This window comes from Perca fluviatilis, chromosome 22 (genome assembly GCF_010015445.1).
Source record: "Perca fluviatilis chromosome 22, GENO_Pfluv_1.0, whole genome shotgun sequence".
NCBI classification, from domain to species: domain Eukaryota; kingdom Metazoa; phylum Chordata; class Actinopteri; order Perciformes; family Percidae; genus Perca; species Perca fluviatilis.
Window position 1 is genome coordinate 22,485,105 of NC_053133.1, and position 20,245 is coordinate 22,505,349.

At 39.3% G+C, this 20,245-nt stretch overlaps 1 protein-coding gene across 4 annotated transcripts in view; it reads left to right on the forward strand.

Moving 5' to 3' along the window:
• The window catches only part of dpp6a (dipeptidyl-peptidase 6a), a 255,328-nt gene that overhangs the window by 58,846 nt on the left and 176,237 nt on the right, over window positions 1-20,245 (forward strand). Inside the window, exon 1 of one of the 4 annotated variants that reach the window (XM_039789862.1) lies at window positions 19,157-19,853. The exons of the other annotated variants lie outside the window; for them this stretch is intronic. Coding sequence (XP_039645796.1) covers window positions 19,689-19,853 — 165 coding nt within the window. The 5' untranslated portion in view covers window positions 19,157-19,688. Of the gene's footprint in view, window positions 1-19,156; window positions 19,854-20,245 lie in introns of those variants that run through there. 4 annotated transcript variants of the gene reach the window in all.

Sequence of the window (20,245 nt, forward strand, 5' to 3'; positions counted from 1 at the left end):
ATCGTATTCCGAACAAGCCGCCATTATGGTCGGTTTTGAAATTCGGGAGCAGCCAGCTCTACGTGGCACGTTCGTTCAATCAGCTGCAGCTATCGCGGTTGTAGGAGGCTGTCGACTGTTTTTTTTGCTTGTCAGTGGTCAGTAAAGAGAAACTGGTGGCAAGCCCACTAGCGTGCAGTGCTGGGAAGCTTGGCGATCCCATCCGTGAACACAACGCGTATATTGACACGTGCTTTCACATATAATTCGTCAATATGTCACCTTGTTCACTGTCCCTCAGCGTCTGATACTCACAAGGCACCCTTGTGTCACGGTTGTCTTCTCTGTGGGCATTTATGGGTATTTAGTTTTCATTTTTAGTGGGTAAAACAAAAGGAAAACAACATCAATATTATGTTTTTCTTTTCATCTTTTTCTCAATTTCCCACCACCAAAAGCGTATTCTGAGCCGTGCTTATTCTGAGGTCTCATTTACCGTAAACTGTGGTGAATTGTGTTTTTACAGCAGACACCCAACAACTTTGTGTGAACACATAAAATGGATGTAGAAATAATCAGATCTGGGCATTTGTTAGTAAAAAAAACAATTCAAACCAACAATGATGAGCCTTAAGATTTTAAAAGAATGAACAACAGAATCTTCTTCCCTTGGAACATGAGAGCAGGCGTGTACAGAGCTTTATTGCTGTGAGGCTATTGCTCTCCAGCCATGATTGATGGAAGTACTTGGAGAATTTTTTTAGTGGACAATGTAGGTTGAGCTTCACCATATTATGATATTACTCTGTTTAGGAATTTGTGTCACTTTCTGAAGTGTCAGTCATTGTCCTCAATGTATTAAAACGTAGAACTTTCCTTGAGTTCCACATCCTCTTTACAGCGTATTTACTGACTGTTCCCTTCTAAACTGCCTCTATAGTAATTGAGATGAGCCACAAGAGCGAAGAAACTTGGAGCCAAGTCACAACTTTCATCTTTTATTCACAAGCTGTTACATGAATGCCATTGCAGACTTCCTTCATCTCCTTAATCCTCCCCAAAGATTCTTCTTTTTTTGCTCTATAGTATCTATACATATGGACCTGGCATTGTATTCTGATAGTCCTATTAATAACAATTCCACTAAAATATAACCGCGGCAAGTCTCTCAGACATAGGTTTTATTATGAGCAATGGGGCAATTTTACATAGAAGCATGTGGGTGTTCAAAGAAGGCCCATCACTTATCTAAATAGCACAGAGTATGCTGAATGTCAAGTTTTTAACTATGGCTGTAATACAAATTCAATTCAGAGGACAGATTAAATTAGCAAAATGCTGAACTGCTTGCTAATAAAAAAAAATGGAAAGCTATTCGGAAATGGATTTGTACTACATCATGGTCATTTTTCATTTCGATGACTTCAAGCAATATGTTTTGCTTCCTGTTTTTCACCAAATGATACTTGGATTAAATTTGCCAGTTGGACATTTTAAAAGGATTTGCAGCGGCCCACTGCACTTTTTTCTTTTCCTCCACAGATTTTTTTTAGCCTAGTTTCACTGTTTGAAAATCAGATTTTCATTTTAGCTCTTGTTTCTTTCCTTAAGCAGAGTAGTCTTGGCTTGCTGGCTCCGGCTCCATCCAGCTTCGTCTTCGTAGACAATATGTTGGAATTGCCTTCAGTGCCTCTTCAGACCTCAGGGACTTTTTTTCATTTTGTCTCTTCGCTCCTTTCTTGTGATCTGGGGGAATTGAAAAGTCAGTGCTCAATAATGGAATAAATGGGTTTAAAGGGTTGAGGTGGAGAACCGTGTCCTTATCCAAGTATTAGTTAACAGCCCAGACAAAATATCAGACTTGTGTTTGAAACAAGAGTGTAACCATGGACACACCAACTGCCAATGTGTTACTCCATATCCCACTGCCTATTATTTTGAATCTTTAATGACTAGTTGCATTTTCTGTTGATGACTTTGTCACATAAGGTTGCACAGAGACTAACGTGCGTCCTGTAATACTGAACAAATCATTAAAATCATTACTAATTATGTTGGAATAAGCAAATGTGTTAATCTCCAACACAAATACAAAAAAGAATGCAGTTTTGTGTGTATTGATCACATGTCCAGGCTTTGTGCAGCTTTTGATGTACAGTTGATACATTTCATGTATCAACATGATTTGTTTATTTGTCCTCATTCCATACACAAACGCATAATCCAACTAGGGAATCAATTGAGCAAGTTCATTTACTTACTTTAGCGTTCAGAATTTGGAAAGCAACTAATCATATGGTCTGTTGAGTCTGTAAAGCAAAAACATCCAAGCAGTTTGAATCCAAGTCAGACTGTATGTCGGATGAATGCGTTTTCCTTTGGCAGCAGCAGTGGCTGGCTGTGTGAAGTGAAACCTCCGACGTCAAGGTGAAAAAATGCTCTGCCAGCACCTGAGCCAGGTCTCTAGATGGACCAGATGGACCTGCTGAGTTATTACAACGTGATTTCCTGAAATGTCTCTCAGATATTGCTGATTGTAGGTAGGTTTTATACCTGGATAATGTAAGGTTTTTACTTTTTTAGTCTCAGTTGAATAGAAGCTTTTACTGGAGACTTTTGCTATCCAATTCCCCCCGTTTTATGTTGACTTGGTCATATTTTAGTAAGATGCCTCCCTGTTTTCCAGTCTGCTCCTGCCGTTAGGTTGCTGTTGCTGCTTTTGATGTTCCTGCAAACTGAACACCTCTTCTAGCTCTTTAATTAGTTTCACGTTAAAAGCCCTCCAGCAATTCAGGTTGCATCATTTCTTCCATTACCTGTTCTATTCACACAGACTTTTTATTATGACACTTTCTTATTTATTTTTTATTTATTTTATTATCTGCATGAGGGTTTGAGTGTCATTAACAGGAGCGTAAATAATAATAATAATAACAATAATAATAATAATAATAATAATAATAAAAAAATGCAAAGTTAAATGTTCTGAATTAATCAGATGTCAATTGGGCTTTTTTCATGAAAGTCATTGCAGTATTACCACTTTTTTGTGTGGATGTTTGCTTGAAATGCAAGCCTTTCTCCTAGAAATTACATTTACATATTACTAAATTGTTTTCCCAGGCATTTATCTACCGTACCAGAGTCGCAGAGAGGTGGACGGGGTGCATGGTGGGCATACAAAAGCAGAACTTTTACATCCAGAGTCCCGTCTGTGGTTAGGTTTAGGCAACAAAAGCTCTTTTGTTAACCAAGTAACCATAAAAAGTCTTACTAGTGCTGTAGTTGCTACGAGGGGATATTGTATATTGACATAAATTGACTTGCCAGATATGTAAATTAACAAAATTTCTTCATTAAAATTTGCTGTTGCAAACTAGTTGTACATAAACATTGTTTCTGGAGACGGGGTTGTGAAAAGAAATAAATTGAAAGACATGTCTTCAAAAGGCAGAAATGTTTACACCTGTTTCAAATGGCCATTATAACCCCCTCATGACAAGATCACACTGCCTCTTCGATCTCTCTCTAAGAATGCTGTCTCTCTTGCATGTCTGTAGTCTTGCCCCGTGAATCGTCCAGACAGCCGGTCTTCAAAAGCATTCATGGTGTTGCATTGAAGTACACTCAACAGGTGACAGAAGTAGTGAAAAAAAGAACCCACCACGTGCACACTCCCCCGGCCAAATGTTGCTTAAAGTCGGTGTGATTGTTCAATTGTCTGTTTTGGAAGGTTGGCCAACATAGCCTGTCACAATTTCAATGGCAGAAAAATGGGTTCAGATGCTACACTGGCACCGATTCTGACCTGTACTGTATAAATAGATTGGGTATCGGCCATGATGTGATTTTATTAGTCACGGCAGGCGGGTAACCTTTCATTGCCACAGCTATAATTCCCTTACTACCTTACTAAAAGAGGATTCCGTTGACTTCCATGTTGTGTGGCATACAGAAAAAGTTGGATCAACGTTGTTAGAAGACGCAACAAGCACTTCATGTTAAGCATACTGAAGCCTTTAATTTGTTCCAACAGTTAGCACACCATGGCTACCTGAACTGCTTGTCTCTGTTGCAACAAAAAGCAAAGAGAGGTCACACAACTCACATTTCTGTCAACTTTGCAATGGTGTTCATCAGTAGCAGGCAGTTTGCAGTCCCTGTTCTTTTCACGACTAAATAGAGCCCCCAAAAGTTTACAGAGTTGGACCACTATTGACCAATCCTAAACTTCATTTAAAAAAAGTTTGTGCTGCCCTGAGTTAAACCGTTCAATCTTTTTCTTTCCCGGCCCAGTGCCACTCTTGTCGTCTTTTCACTGCTTCTCATTTACTAGCTGCTGGCACCGCTAGGGTTGGGCTAGCATGCAACCGGTCATCATTTCGGCACTTTGGCTTACCATCCTGTACCTATAAATGCTACATAAATTTAGATTGGTCCTGTGCCATGCCCTGGACCAATCTTCCAGAGAGGTGGGGGGTAATTTACAAGATGAGATTCGTTGCACGAATATATCACCACCAGTTTATTACAGCCCAACACAGGGACTGATTAAATTGATCTGCAGATTGGTGGACAGCAGCACGCACCTCATTCAGCTGGAGACCTGCAAACACAAACATTGTAGACATGTTCAATATGCAGTTACTTGAGTCATGCAAACATCATATAACAACTTCTATGTAGTTTCTTCTGTTCATTGCATTCTGTTGCATTTCTGCTATTTTATCAGCACAGACATTTTTGTTTCCCACCCGTTCTTCTGTTTATCTCCCTCCCTCTTTCTGTCTCTTTGCCCACCTGCCAACTCTAAGCACACACACACACACACACACACACAGACACACATACATACACACACCTTTGCCTCATTAAAGCTGTGATGAAGATGTAAAGAATGCTGTTTGGCTGCTTTAGCTGGCAGATAACTCTCCTATGGCCAGCCCGACAAATTACGTTTATACGTCCAATTTAGTTCAGGTGCTGAACCCGCCAAAAAAACACCAAGCCTATTGTGGGGAAGTAGGGGTGCAGGCAAAAGACTGAGAGAGTCAGGGGAGGGAGAGATTAGCCAAACACAGAGACTGTCTGCAGCTCCTACAAGTGAGAGTTCAAAAAGACGACGTGTCTTGAAGAGACAAAGACTGATAAACCCTGTAAGGGAGCAGAGTCAAAGAGAAAGATTGAGAGGCTGCAAAAAGTCTGAGAGGGACAAGCAGAGCGCTGTGGAGGAAAGAGGGGAGTAGGGGGGAGAGAGACAGCCGGAGCGTGTGAAGCTGGAGAGCACACATTTTCCAACGAACCTATCCTGGCGAATGGATTGCCGAGCATCAGACCCAATCCTTGTCGCTATGTGATTGATTGGCTAACGTGGAAGTGTGCTTGGAGTGTGCTAGTTGGCTGACGGGGGGTCTCGGGCTCGAGGAAGAGGGCTCCACTAATCCTCCCACGTTAAGGAAAGCCTCACACTCATTCGGCACTTGTCCAGAGGACTTTTCTGTGCTGGGGAAAAGGAGAGAAGGAGAAGAGTGTTGGAGGAGCTTTTGTTGCCACTTCAGCCATGTCAATGCTAATTGCCACCCAGATCAATACCACCACCTGCAAAATGGTAAGCATGAAGCTGCGCTCATACTGCATACTGTTGAGCCGGATCTTTGGCTGTGACTGCAGCTTAGTGTCTCTACTTTATTAGTTCTATCAGGCCCATGTGGTTTGCATGAAGCTAATTCACTCTAAGCAGGCTTGTATTCCTGCTCTTTTCTCCCATTTTTGCTGAATTGTTGCCACTTTTGTGGCTCTTTAATAATACAACTCCTATTCTGAGATATCAATTACGATCTGCGGTCTAAGTGTACTTTCGGACCGTGCTGTCAGCGGAATTGAGTAGCCAGCCGGTTCAGAACACTGGACTACAGGTGTCCGGGTACAATGACAGAAGAGCTGCTTGTCTTGATGAGCCATTGCTGTCCCCTTCATAACTCACTCACCATCTCGCAAGGCTAAGGTGGAGGTTAAATCCGACTCTCCACCGGTCTCATTAAATCAGCGTCCCTCCGCATATCTTTTTATCAACTTTATTTGCTCATTCGGCCCCCTTGATTTGAACTCTCTGAAGAGCGTGTCACATCTGTGGGTCTGATAAAACGTGGCTCCGGCTAGAAGTGACTCTTTTAATGCTTGTATTCCGCTTGTTTGGGGATGAGATATACGCTGCTGCAACACACTTGTCAAGTGGCCTTGGCTGCAGTGGCTTGTTCTGGAAATTGCATGCCTTACAGATTTTTTGGAGGATAAATGAAATAGTTCACACTAAAATAATTTTGTTTCAGGGTTGTGAGGTGGTTCACTAGACTCTGTGATAGAATTTCAACTATTTTATTATTTATTTGTTATTACTCTGTAATTTATGTTGCCACTATCATTATTTTGATTATGATAGATTAAACTAGCGGCACTCACCACATAACTCCCATATTCCATAATATATCAATTACACAAATGTCACAAAATGAAATACTTCCTCTTGATTCTGTGTGTGTGTGTATATATATATATATATATACACACACATATATACACACACATATATATATATATATATATGTATGTATGTATGTATGTATGTATATATGTATGTATGTATGTATGTGTGTGTGTGTGTGTGTGTGTGTGTATATGTGTATATATATATATATGTATGTATATATGTGTGTGTGTGTGTATATGTGTATATATATGTATGTATATATGTGTGTGTGTGTGTATGTATATATATGTATATGTGTGTGTGTATATGTACTTTTATTTTATGTAGCAACCTTTAACTATATTATTATTATTATGATTTAATATTATCTACTATTATTTATTAGTAGTAGTATTGCTACTATTTTTATTGGTTTTGCATTTTTTTCAATTTTTTTTAATTAATACCACAATGATTACTTTTTTTTATTACTGTGTAATTGTTTTTTTAATTATTATGGTTATTGTCTCAATTATTTTTTACAGTTTTATTCTTTTCTTTTTTTTCACTACAACCATTGTTTTCCCCATTTCTTCTGTTTTATTTTATCTTCCACCACATTTATTTTCTTTGTCTGTCCGTCTGCCTGCCTGTCTGTAAACATGGATGAAAATGAATGGATATTAATATATTATTTATTTATCATGTTTTAATGTACATACATACTTGTGGAAAGCACAGTGAGTCCTTAAGCTTAACTATGGCTACCTAGTGGCTACCTTATCTTGAGTGTGTAAATTAAATGTTTGTTGTTTTCACAAATAGGCCTATTTACCTTTTGCTTTTAATATGTTGGATGCATAATATTGTATATTTTCAGACATATTTTTTATTTTATTACATTTCTAAACATTATTTTTTAATATAGTTTGGTGGCCCCGCTGCACTAACTATGAGGTACCCCTAGGGGTGACCAGTGGCGATTCTAGGGTTTGTTGGGGCCCTAGACAAAAATTCCCAGGGGTCCCTCAAAAGATAAGAGACTTTATTGATCCCACAATGGGGAAATTCAGTCGTCACAGCAGCTCAAATGCAACAAATAAGAAAAATACACAATAAATATAATACAAAAATACACACATAAAAAAATACACATTCAAAATAAATAGAAAAGAAAAATACACAAAAAATAATATAAAATAGAAAAATAATAATAAATAATAATGGTAAAATGTACACTATAAACACTTCTTTTATATTCATGTGGCAAGAATATATAAAGATGCATATACAGATGATAATGCAAATATTGCACAGGTCACAGAAGAAAGTACAGAGTAATGAATAAATAGCTATACATAGTGCAGAATATTTTTAAGTCTTGGCACATGTTATTGTGTTAAACCAGTGTTCATCACTATTACGTTTTAAACTCTACAAATGCTGCTTTCAGGCCTTGGCTGTCAAATACAAATACAATACAAATGCTGCCACTATGTCCTCCAGATCCAAGGACTTTTGCACATTTGCTCTATTAATAATTAATAATGGATTTTGTAACTTACTGTTATGATTATTAGATGCATTTGGAGGGGGGGCTTTATCCTCCTTTGCTGCTGTAAGAAACTTCAATAATGATCCTGAGGAAAAATAAGAAAGTGATATAGTATATGATACTTATCACAGTAGCATATTAATAAAGTCAATTCAAAATGCTTTCACATTAGAATTGGAATTCCCTAAGTGAAACTGTTGTTTCTGGCCACAGGTCCATTATTCTGTTTTTGTAAATGTGGTCAATATGTGCATGAGCATAACCTCCGCCTTTAAAAGAGGACCCGTTTTACTTAAAGCTATAGTGAGTAGTTTCTATCGCCCCCATGAGAAATTCTAAGTAATGACAACAACGCTGTCCACATGACCCAAGCGTTCACGCACCACCAAAATTGAGAGGGATTCTTTTTGTATGAGTCTTTACATTGTGTTTAAGAAAACTCCTACTCATTATGTCTTTATACGTATTTAACTGCTTCAATCCGGGATACCTGCTGCAGATTATCATCAGTTGGCTTTTTGCCAAAGTGAAAGTGTATATATCTAACCTGACTCCGCCAGATGGATTGCTTTGCATTTGCTCGGCATATCCATCTGGGAACTTTCTGTTGGAGAACTTTTGAGAAGGGGCGAAAATACAGGTTAGCTGATTGGATAAAACATCCGTCTATGACCACCTATGTTGGTGATAGAGGGGCCAAATCAACCAATCAGATCAAATTCTTGCCGAAACCATTCAGGAGAAGCGCAAAAACATCTTCCCCTGAGAAAAGCCTCCAGTGCCGTTTTTTGCTCTTCTTTCAATGAAGGAATACTTTCTCTGATCATTCCTGTGTTTTCTTTAACGGCACTATCTCTGTGCCCAAAAGTGTTCAAACAAAGTTAATCAGAAAACGGTATATCACTGAAAACACCAGTGAATCATTCATTCAGCTTTTCTCCTCTACACCCACCCTCACTGGGGCCTCAGTCACTGAGCTTGTAGATAATTTCAACTGTAAAATTACGAACGTTATTGATGCTATTGCTCCCACTAAGGTCAAAGCTGTCTCTGGTAAGAAAAGATCTCCATGGAGAAATTTTATAGTTGTGAGAACAGAAAAAAGAGAGCGTCGAAAAGCTGAACGCAGTTGGCGAAAAACTAATCTCCAGGTCCATTATAACACTTATAAAGAGAGACTTCGCATTTATAATCTGGAACTAAGAAATGCAAGGCGGTCCTTTTTCTCTGACATTATTGCCAGAAACAATAATAATTCACGTGCTTTGTTTGCTACTGTCGATAGATTAACTAACCCTCCAGTACCAGTAGCATCTGAACTGTTGTCTACCAAGGCTTGCAATGACTTTGCCTCCTTCTTCACAGACAAAATTCAGAAAATTAGACAAACAGTCAGTGCTTCCACATCAAGTACACGATATGTGTTGTCACAATGTGCACGTAAAACAAATTCCAACATGACACAATTTCATACGATCAACCTTAAAAACCTGGAGGACATTATACAACATCTGAAAACCTCCTCCTGTTACCTTGATATTCTACCAACGGGTGTTTTCAAAAATGTTTCGAATTGTTTGGCTTCTGATCTTCTACAGATTGTAAACACATCTCTGCTCTCAGGTATCTTCCCACAGGCCCTGAAAACTGCAGTCATCAAGCCATTCCTAAAAAAGAACAATCTAGACACGACACTAATGAGCAACTATAGGCCAATATCAAACCTTCCATTTTTAAGTAAAATCATAGAAAAAGTGTTTTTTCAACAACTCAACCTTTTCTTATCGCTAAACAACAGTTTTGATGCCTTCCAGTCAGGTTTTCGACCACACCACAGCACTGAGACGGCTCTTGTTAAAGTCTTTAATGACATCCAATTAAACACAGATAGTGGCAAAATTTCAGTCTTAGTATTACTTGATCTCAGTGCTGCATTTGATACGGTAGACCATGACATATTGCTTGACCGATTGGAAAACTGGGTTGGTCTTTTGGCTCAGTACTAAAGTGGTTTGAATCCTATTTAAAGAATAGGGACTACTTTGTGTCTATAGGTAATTATACATCTGAGCATACAAATATGACGTTCGGAGTTCCCCAAGGCTCAGTTCTGGGGCCTCTTCTGTTCAACATCTACATGCTTCCACTGGCTCAGATTATGGAAAACAACAAAATAAGTTACCATAGTCATGTGGATGACACCCAAATTTACATAACCTTATCGCCAGGGAACTATAGCCCAATACAACAATTAAATATGTGCATTGAACAGATTAATGATTGGATGTGCCAGAACTTTCTTAAATTAAATGAAGAAAAAACGGAGGTGGTTGTTTTTGGAGCAAAAGAGGAATGATTGAAAGTCAACGCTCAGCTTCAAACGACAATGTTGAAAACAACAGACAAAGCCAGAAATCTTGGTGTAGTCATGGACTCAGACCTGAATTTTAAAAGCCACATTAACATAATAAAAAAATCTGCCTATTATCACCTTAAAAATATATCAAGGGTTAAAGGACTTATGTCTCAGCAGGATCTGGAAAAACTTGTCCATGCTTTTATCTTCAGTAGACTTGACTACTGTAACGGTGTCTTTACAGGTCTCCCCAAAAAATCAATCAGACAGCTGCAGCTGATTCAGAACGCTGCTGCTCGAGTCCTCACTAAGACCAAGAAAGTGGATCACATCACTCCAGTACTACGCTCATCTCATCCGTGGAAGCTGCCATGTTTTTTAGACTGAACAGTCGCTTCTCGTTGCGTCACACCTAAACCTGCCTCAAAACCAACGCTGATTGGTCGGTCGTTTGGCGAAGGGCTCCAAATTTTCTCTATCTCAAGATGGCCAGACTGATCTGCGAATGGAAAACTGGAGCTCGTGAGATCAGGACGCTCTCACGAGGCTAATATATCTCAGCTGCAGTTGTCCTTTTAATGCTAATATCAGAAATTAGCAACGGGTAATTTAGAAAAGGGCAGCAGCATTGTAGATCATACTAGTCAAAATTAGCTGAGCAGTTGCTTTTCTTTAGTTTTTTTAGTTTTTTTGCTTTATTGACACTTTGTGTTTTGGAAAAAAAAATTTCAATCCTTGCCTTCAAGCTTCATGCTGCTTTATATCTTGACAGTTCTCATCCCCCCCCCATCACCACCCTCTCTCTGCGTCCCCTGCGTCTCAGTACGCACTGTTGCATCAACTAGTCACCACCAGTGCACTTTAACAGTGATGTACTGGGTCCAGTGCACGTCTCCCTCGTGTCCCGGAGCCCGCGGTCAGCCCTTTGATACCCATAGATCAGATGATTTGCAGCCCTGTAGCAGCAGCTAGGCCTCTCTGAGGGTGTTGATGTCCCAGATTTAATACAAAAGTCCCCCACTTTCCCCTCATACCTCCCCAGGCAGACAGCACACATCACTACTTTATGTGAAGATGTCTCATTTCCTAGCTAATGTGTCTAATTCCAATCACTATGTTACATTAAAATAGTTTCCAGCTCATGAACTATTGTGCCTGGCGGAAATTCGTCACTTTAAACACTAGAGATGCTTTACGTACTAAGTAAGGAAAGTGTGTAGCAGAGTCTAGGAATGTATTTTAATGACATTTTGATACAAATGTTATTTGGAAAATCACTTGAATTGTTTTACTTTACAAATTCCACTCAGGTTTCATCCAGCGTGAAGAAATATTTTTGTACTATGTGTCAGATTTAGTTCTGTGAAAAACGGGGGGTATATTACAAAAAAAGGCGAGATTTAGTATTGATTCTTTGTGAAATGACAGATGATTGACTGCAACACGCGGCCAAGGCTGAAATATGAATAAGTGATTTTCTCTGCGGACATTTGTCTCTGACGCAGCTCGTCTGTGGCATTTAAGTCCTACTTCTCTTCAAATAAATCAATAATTACTTTAAATCCACAGTTTTCTATTTATTTTTTTAGTCATTCATGCAACCTTTTCACTTTCCGAGCCAGAACACCAAACAAAAGAAAAGCTGAGCGGAGAAATGACTAATGTGGAATTGAATGTATGGATTTTTTTTTGTGTGCTAATTGAAGCCCTGGCTTACGCGTTCTGGCCATTTTACTTGGACTCGAGTCAAAATTGTGACTGGAATCCTAAAAAAGCTTTTTCACAGTCATAAAGCCAAGGTGCGTGCGTGCGTGCTGTACGTGTGTGGCAAGTTTAAATGCCAGCAGTCCAGGTGAGGCAAATGTATCTGAACTTTTTATCTCTCCCGCCCTCTCTTTCCCTTCTTACACTTTTCTTCTTTGCACTCTTTGTCCATTCCCTGTCCCCTCTGTTCTCTCTTCTTTCCATTTTTCTTGGCTTCTCCCACCCTGGTCTTGCCTTCTGTAAACCTTATAACCTCAAAGTTATAATTTGAGGACATCCGGAGGTACAAATAAACAGAGGGTTTGGGGTGGGTGTCACGCTGCAGTCTGCGGCGTTTGCAGCAAAACAAGAATAGAGATAGAGTAATAAGCGAAGGAGCTGCAGCCACACGCTTGAATTCTTCCTGTTTTTTTAATGCTTTTCACCTGAGAACTCTGTTCCTATGATGTGACTGGTACAGTATAAGCAGCAGCTGTCCACTGGTGGCCTCATGCTGAGCAGGCTAATGTTCAAACCCACTAAACTTCAATTGAAATAGTAGAGATCCTAAAGTTTTAAAGATACCTAACATGTCAGAATGCCTTTTGGGTGAATAAGTAACTAAGTAAACATTCTATAGCTTTGATGTAGAGTTAGCGCAAGCTAATACAGAACACATATTATGCTGTGTGGAATCAAATAGGGTATTGTTTGACTGGAGAATTTTCAATACTACTGGGTAGTGGGTTATTTCGGTCGATGCCGATACTCAGCCCTACTTATTGGAATGTATTTAGTTTTGTAGGTATTTGGTCATAAGCCAAAGTATTGGACACATTGAAATGTTGACCTGATGATGGCGCTTGATGAAAAGCTTAAGGATCACCAAAGTTACTACTCTTCATCCTGAATTGGACCTAAATCATAATGCATAATACTAGGGCTGGGCGATGCGGAGAAAATCAAATATCACGATATTTTTTACCAAATACCTCAATATCGATACCGCAACGATATTGTAGTGTTGACTGTTGGTCCTTTTCACAAAATATTTACACAATGAAATTTTTTATAAATAATCATCAGTAATGTGGATATAATGACTAAGTGGGTAAAGGCAAATAATAGAACAGCTACAACAGTCTGGTAAGTTCAGAAAATGACATCACTTTACTGTAATGCAGCCTTTAAAACCAGGAAAAGACAACACTTATGCCATATTACGATATCCAAAATCTTAGACGATATCTAGTTTCATATCACGATATCAATATATCGATATCGACATATTGCCCAGCTCTACATAATACATAATTAATTATCTGAACTTCCTGGCAATCCATGCTAATATGCTCGCAATGACTATGCTAACATGCTGATGTGTAGCAATGTTTGCAATGTTCACCATATTAGTTTAGTGTGTTAGCATGCTAACATTTTCTAAATCAAAAATGGCATGGCAGTCCACCCAGTAATTGTTGAGATATTAATCGGGACCAAATGGGACCGACAGACAGGCAGACATTACCATCCCTACAGCTACGCTGTTGCCTTGACTTGAATGTTTTAAACACCATATACAGTAGCTTCAATACATATGATTGATATAAAATATAAATAATACCATGTGGAATAAGATGGGTGAACAAAAGGGATTTCTTTTTTTTTTACTTTATTACAATTTGTGTTTAGAATAATGCATGCACAATTCATGGCATTCCTTGATAAAAGCAGGCCTACTTTCAACACCCAGGCCATTTCTCAACCTTGCACAGTAGCACGTTCTTTGCAACCTAGTATTTCACATGCTTTTTTTAGTCCCTGCTACTGGATATGTTGGGTTATTGCTATGCCGCCAGAATGACGAATCAACTCTCAGCAAACAGACTCTTCTTACTTGGACCACCATCTCCACCATACGTGAAATCAGAGTCAACAGAGAAGCATGAGATAACTGAAATGCATTTTTTTCTCATTCCCTCCCAGCCTTGCCTCTGCAATTTACCTTTGTGCCTCTTACACTTTATATGTGCTCGATGTTCCACCCACCGTTACGGCTCACGCCCGCTCATCTCAACTCCGGCCTCTTTTCTATTTCTCCCCTTCAGCCCCCCCTCCCTGCTCACTCTGTCCCTCTACATTTCCTGGGGACTTTATCTCGCCCATTTCAAATAGGATTGGGACTCAATTTGCCATGCTTCATGTCACTTTGCCAGCAGAATTCCACACTTGATATAGACGCATCATAAAACTGCAGAATGAGCAAAATATGATTTGTCAAAACTTTTCCCTTCCTTGCGCAATTTGTCATTTTCTATATATAATATATATATATATATATATATATATATATATATATATATATATATATATATACACAGTACAGGCCAAAAGTTTGGACACACCTTCTCATTCAATGTGTTTCTTTATTTTCATGACTATTTACATTGTAGATTCTCACTGAAGGCATCAAAACTATGAATGAACACATATGGAATTATGTACTTAACAAAAAGTGTAAAATAACTGAAAACATGTCTTATATTTTAGATTCGTAAACCCAGGAAGCCCCCCCTTTTTTTTTACGCGCAAACCCTTGGTGTTCTCTCAATGAGCTCCATGAGGTAGTCACCTGAAATGGTTTTCACTACGCGGTGTGTGCTTCGTCCAGGGTTAATTAGTGAAATTTTTTCCCTTATTAATAAAAAAGCAAAGGGTGGCTACTTTGAGGAATCTAAAATATAAGACACGTTTTCAGTTATTTCACACTTTTTTGTTAAGTACATAATTCCATATGTGTTCATTCATAGTTTTGATGCCTTCAGTGAGAATCTACAATGTAAATTGAATGAGAAAGTGTGTCCAAACTTTTGGCCTGTACTGTGTGTGTATATATATATCTATATATATCTATATATATATATATCTATATATATCTATATATATATATATATATTATTTCTTTCTCCCTTTGATTCGTTATGAAGGAATGGCGCAGGGGCATTGGGCAGATGGAGGTGTCCATCAAAAAAAAAGGTGCCGTTGTCGGATTGGTGTTGAGGCAGGTAGGGGGTTAACAGTGGTAAGTGACAGCACCTATTAATTTGGCCATTTGATTTTAAGTCCAACAGCGTCAGGCTCCGGCACCTTCAATCTCCCCCTGTCATTCAAAACAAGCTTCTAGCCAGCGCACACACACACACACACACACACACACACACACACACACACACACACACACACACACACACACACACACACACACACACACACACACACACACACACACACACACTCACATAGAAGAAGCAAAAAGGCTTTTAATCTGCAGCTGAAATGCAGGAAGAAGCCTTTAAATCTATCAGACTTATACCCTAACACATTTTAAATTGCTGCTGCGACTTCTTGCCTATACTTACGGACAAATGTAATGGGTTCTCTTGTCATAAAGTAGAAGTCCAACAGACCCAAGTATCTCGGGTAATGGCCAGATTGATCCTCCCTCTGTGAAGCTTGGGATTGAACGTGCAGGTTTATGACAGCATTCTCGGTGATAAATGAACCGCAACAGAGAAATGTGACACCACAGTATAAATTCATGAGTTGTTGCGCTCTCTCGCTCTTTTTTTCTCTCTCACCTGAACCTTTGCTCCTGCTGCGAGCACCTGCTCCCGTCACCGCCTCGATAGGGGGATTCTTCTTGTCTTATACCTCACATATAGTTGGCAGACTCCCCCTCACTCTTCTATCTTTCAAGTTTTTACAGGTGGATTAATTACTCAAGTAGCATATGTGGGCATTTAGAGAGGTAACACCATATGACTCCCGTTTTAACTTCTTTCCAAATGAAAGGGTCGGCACCCAATTTACAAATGCAGATCATTTTGGTTCAATATGTCCAGCTTCTGAGATTTTGTTTTTACCTGCACTACTTTCTACTGAAGAAATAGTCCCCAAGAAAACCTTTCACAGTGAGTCCTGTTGATTATCTGAAGTAACGTCTAATAAAAAAAAATAATTTTCAATTCTGTGAGCAACACAAATGCAATTTGAGAGACCAGAAAATCTTGACAAATAAAATGAAATCTATCTGAATGGCAATAGCCAAACCCCTAAAAACCAGCAACCCCCATAATATTCATATCCTGTGCAGACAATAAGTGTGCCCGACCCCCATGACACTATTTAAATTCTACTGCAGGTTCCCAAAATTAAAACATTAACAATATTCACAAGAAATTGTGCAACCATAAGAAGTAATGTATAGCATGTATTGTATATATGTAAATGTATAGCTTCAAATAGTTGGAAGAAGCAGATACACAGTACAGCTGATAGTATCTGACAGTGTTGGAGTAGATAACTTAAAGCTACATAGAGTGTTAAAAAATCTGACAAAAACCATGTTAAGGGAAGAAAATACAGTAAGTTTTTTTTTTTTTCTTCAATTTGGGTGAAACGACCTTTAAATCTTGATCTTATTAAATCTTGAGCATTTTTCATTTTTGCCATCCAACAAAATATTGATCCTCTGGTTTAATTCATGTTACTTAAAGCTTGTCAGGATGATTGACCGCCTTCCTTGGGATGCATTAAATGTGGTCTGGCACTTCCACAGCTTAAAATGCGCTGGCAGTGACACAGCTTCTGAAAAATACTGTGGACAGTGACCCGACAACTCCCTCTGCCACCTCACTGTGGCAGCCTCTTCAACACTACCTTCACTTTATGATGGAGGAAAGGATTTAGAGACTGCAGCCCTCCAAAGAAGTTCCTGTCCAGGGACATGCAGCTTGATAAGGACAGCTCTCTGCCAGTGGAATGAAAATGAGAAACCATCCATCATAAATCATGATGGTTGGTTGACAGAAGAAGATGCGCTGGCAGAAATTACCTCATGGCCGTGCTTACAATTTTAGCATGGAATTTGCAACATTGATGTTTTTTGTTCAGTCGCACAATGAGCTATTTATTCAGAAGTAAATATACATAAATGATGCCGCATTTATCCAGTAGATGGCAGTGTTTGTCCACCTCCTAATTTATCTATTGAATATCTATTGTAGTTATTGTCTTTGTAGCTGTTTAGTGCACATATGGGGTATTTAAGCAGAATACTGAAACAATCCCCTGCCACTGGCTTCCAGGAAACCCCCAAAGTGCAAAATGCAGCTGAAGCTTCTCTAAATCCTATTTGTTCTGTTTTGTGATCAGGTAATACTGTATATAGAAAATATTGTTTTCAGTATACTGACTTCTTTAGTTTTTTTTTTGTCCTGTGGAAGTGTGTGATGGCCCCACTCAGCTGATATCCTTCCCCACAAACAAAATACTCTGGCAGGGATTAAAGCACACAGCTCTTCCCTGTGCTGCCGAGCTGCAGGGCTGATCTGCTGAGGCGTCAGAGCCACAGCCTGCTGCATTTAACTCTTCATAGGGAAGCCCTAGAAATAATCAAATTTAGTACTTTCTATGATCTCAATCGATATGATGGGGTAATCTAATAAGGTGATATGGCAGGAGGGCCGAGACAGAACCCACTGCAGGTCAAGGAAGAGTGTTACCAGTCCTATTTTATTTATTTGTTTATACATTATTAATAATCAGAAGACCTTCCACATATTCAGTCCACCTTGAAATGTATTGCAGTACCCTCAGGATTTCCTGCAGTTTGACAAATCTTGCTACCCGGCTTTTTTTTTCTTGTAAATCGCATCACTACAGTGCCTGGAAATTGAATTGCATTAACCAGAGTCTGAGATGCATTTGATGTGCAGAAACACATGGCAGCATTTTCCCTCCCTTTTTATAAAACCTTTCTTGGAAATCAATGGTAAAATATTTTGCAGAAGCATGGCAGAGCTGTAGTCTGTGTCTATCTGTGTATGTGGGTTTGCAGCCGAGTAATCAAGTCATGCAGTGGTAGGGGTGTGTTTTAATCTTTGTAGGAAGTCAGCTTGATTTAAAATGCAAATCTGAACAGATGTGTGTTGTTTTGCTGTAGGTGGTCGGTGAATGTATAGAAGGAGGATGTTTGCATGAGGCTTAAAGATTCTCCCACAGTAGTTGTACCTGACCCTGGGACTTGTCTATGTGGGTGCTGATGAGTGGATGAGTTCTTCTGTGTTTCTAACTGTGAGGCTTAACTCCCAGAATGCTCAGCTTGTAAGGTACACAGAGGGATGTGTATGTGATGGAGACTGCACAAAATCCAATCAGATTACAGATTATGTTGTGTATAAAATGACTTTTCTTGTAATGGGATTACAAATCAAGCTGAATGATGTATCAGACCATCCAGCAACACTGTAGCAGGTTTTTTTTCTCTCTGTCCTGTGGATATAGAACGTATTATCATTTCCTTAGCTATCTATATCTGAACTCAAAACTTGCTTTTTATGTTTGGTCATTCAAGATGTCCCCTTGGGTTGTTGGAAATTATATAGGCTTTTTTATTTTCTGACATTTTTAAATTAAAAGATTAATAGCCAGATTATTTGATTTTGTAAAAAATCATTATTTGCAGCTGTAGTCACATGCTGTGCACTATATAGCTCCAGGTTCAAAATGAAACTGTGTGCTAATTTTATTTTATGTATGCAGCAACACTTCATACCAGCATATTCATTTAAATGCACATCACTTTATTTTGACCTATCTAAGCCTAACTGTATGTATTATACAATGTCACAAATGTTAATTCCCACATGTAAATTGCTGTATTGGTGCAATTAGTGGGGAAAACCAACCAATTATGTTCAAATGGAAAACAAATGAGTCTCACTTGTCACATGAAACTTGGAGGGAAAAAAACAACAAGATTGAAGGTTGAAACTGTGAAAATCTCACTGAGTGATGTCAGACACATTCATCTTCTTATTTTATGATCTATCAAAACCTGTCTCCCTGGCAATTGGGCCATGCCTGTCCAACTTTTCTTGTGTTTTTTTTCTCCACATGGGGGCACTCTTGTTCTCTGCACGACACCTCTGTAGACCCAAATGGAGGCAGAGATGAGAAACTAATAGAGATACTTGAGCCCACTTCCATCTGCAAAGTCATGATAAGTTTCGACCGCAAACCTCTGATATCTGATCTGTTAATGTTGCGTTGTCTCGCTCGCAGCTGTTGGTTACATCAGCAGGTCTCTGTGCTCACTTGTAAGGCAAAGACCTATTAGTCCCTGAACGTTTGTCAGCGGTCACTTTCTTTTCTACCTCGAGGGAGGGAAAGAGAGAAGACGGGATATCGCTGATGCTTGCTTCCCCCGTCTTTCGGGTCCGGATCATGAGAGCTTTATTCAGTCTCCTGTAACCCGCACTCGTTTGTTTTCGCATCAAGTTAGAAAAGTCTGGAAACCGCGTCGCTGCAGCGTCGGTGAGACCCGACCATTGAGCCTGAAAGTACGTGCAGTGAATCCTAAACACAGCTTGGAGTGATTTCTTTTCCCCCCTGAACTGAACTAGAGCATCGTCTAATCGAATTACCTCAGCCATTCTTCATTGACCTCCTGTAACTTGGACTTTGCATATTGATTGAGTACAGAGACTCGCCAAGTTATTCTTTTTTTTGTTGGACAAAGAGTCGAAATGGCGTCCCTGTATCAGAGATTCACCGGCAAGATCAACACCAACAAATCCTTCCCTAACCCTCCAGAAGCGGGCCATCTCCTCGGGCAAGGTGTCGAGGGGGACAGGGCGGTGGAGAGCCAGCGACCCCTGCTTCAGTATCGTCAGCACAGCGAGGACGAGGATGTAAGAAACTTGCGCTGACATTACTTATTACATGCTCGGGCCATTTTCACATAGTTTTTACACAGTACTCGATACATTGATTTTAAAAGCCAATAAAAGAAAGTGTCTAGTAAATGCCCTTTTGCTGTTAATTACAGCTCCCCCGGCGCTTTTTTAAAGGCAAAGTTGTCGAACTTGTGCGGCATTGCATCAATTGGTTGGCTTGCCTGTCAATACATTACGCGTCAGTTACGTCTCTCGAGAAGCAATATACACTCAGTGACGCTGTCTGTTCACTTCATACATATTACAATACGTGCGTATGTTACCACTACATGTTAGATGTTAATTATGTGCCACGATGCTGGTTTTAATCCCTAAGTCTACCTCAAAATGAGTGGAACTAATGTTTA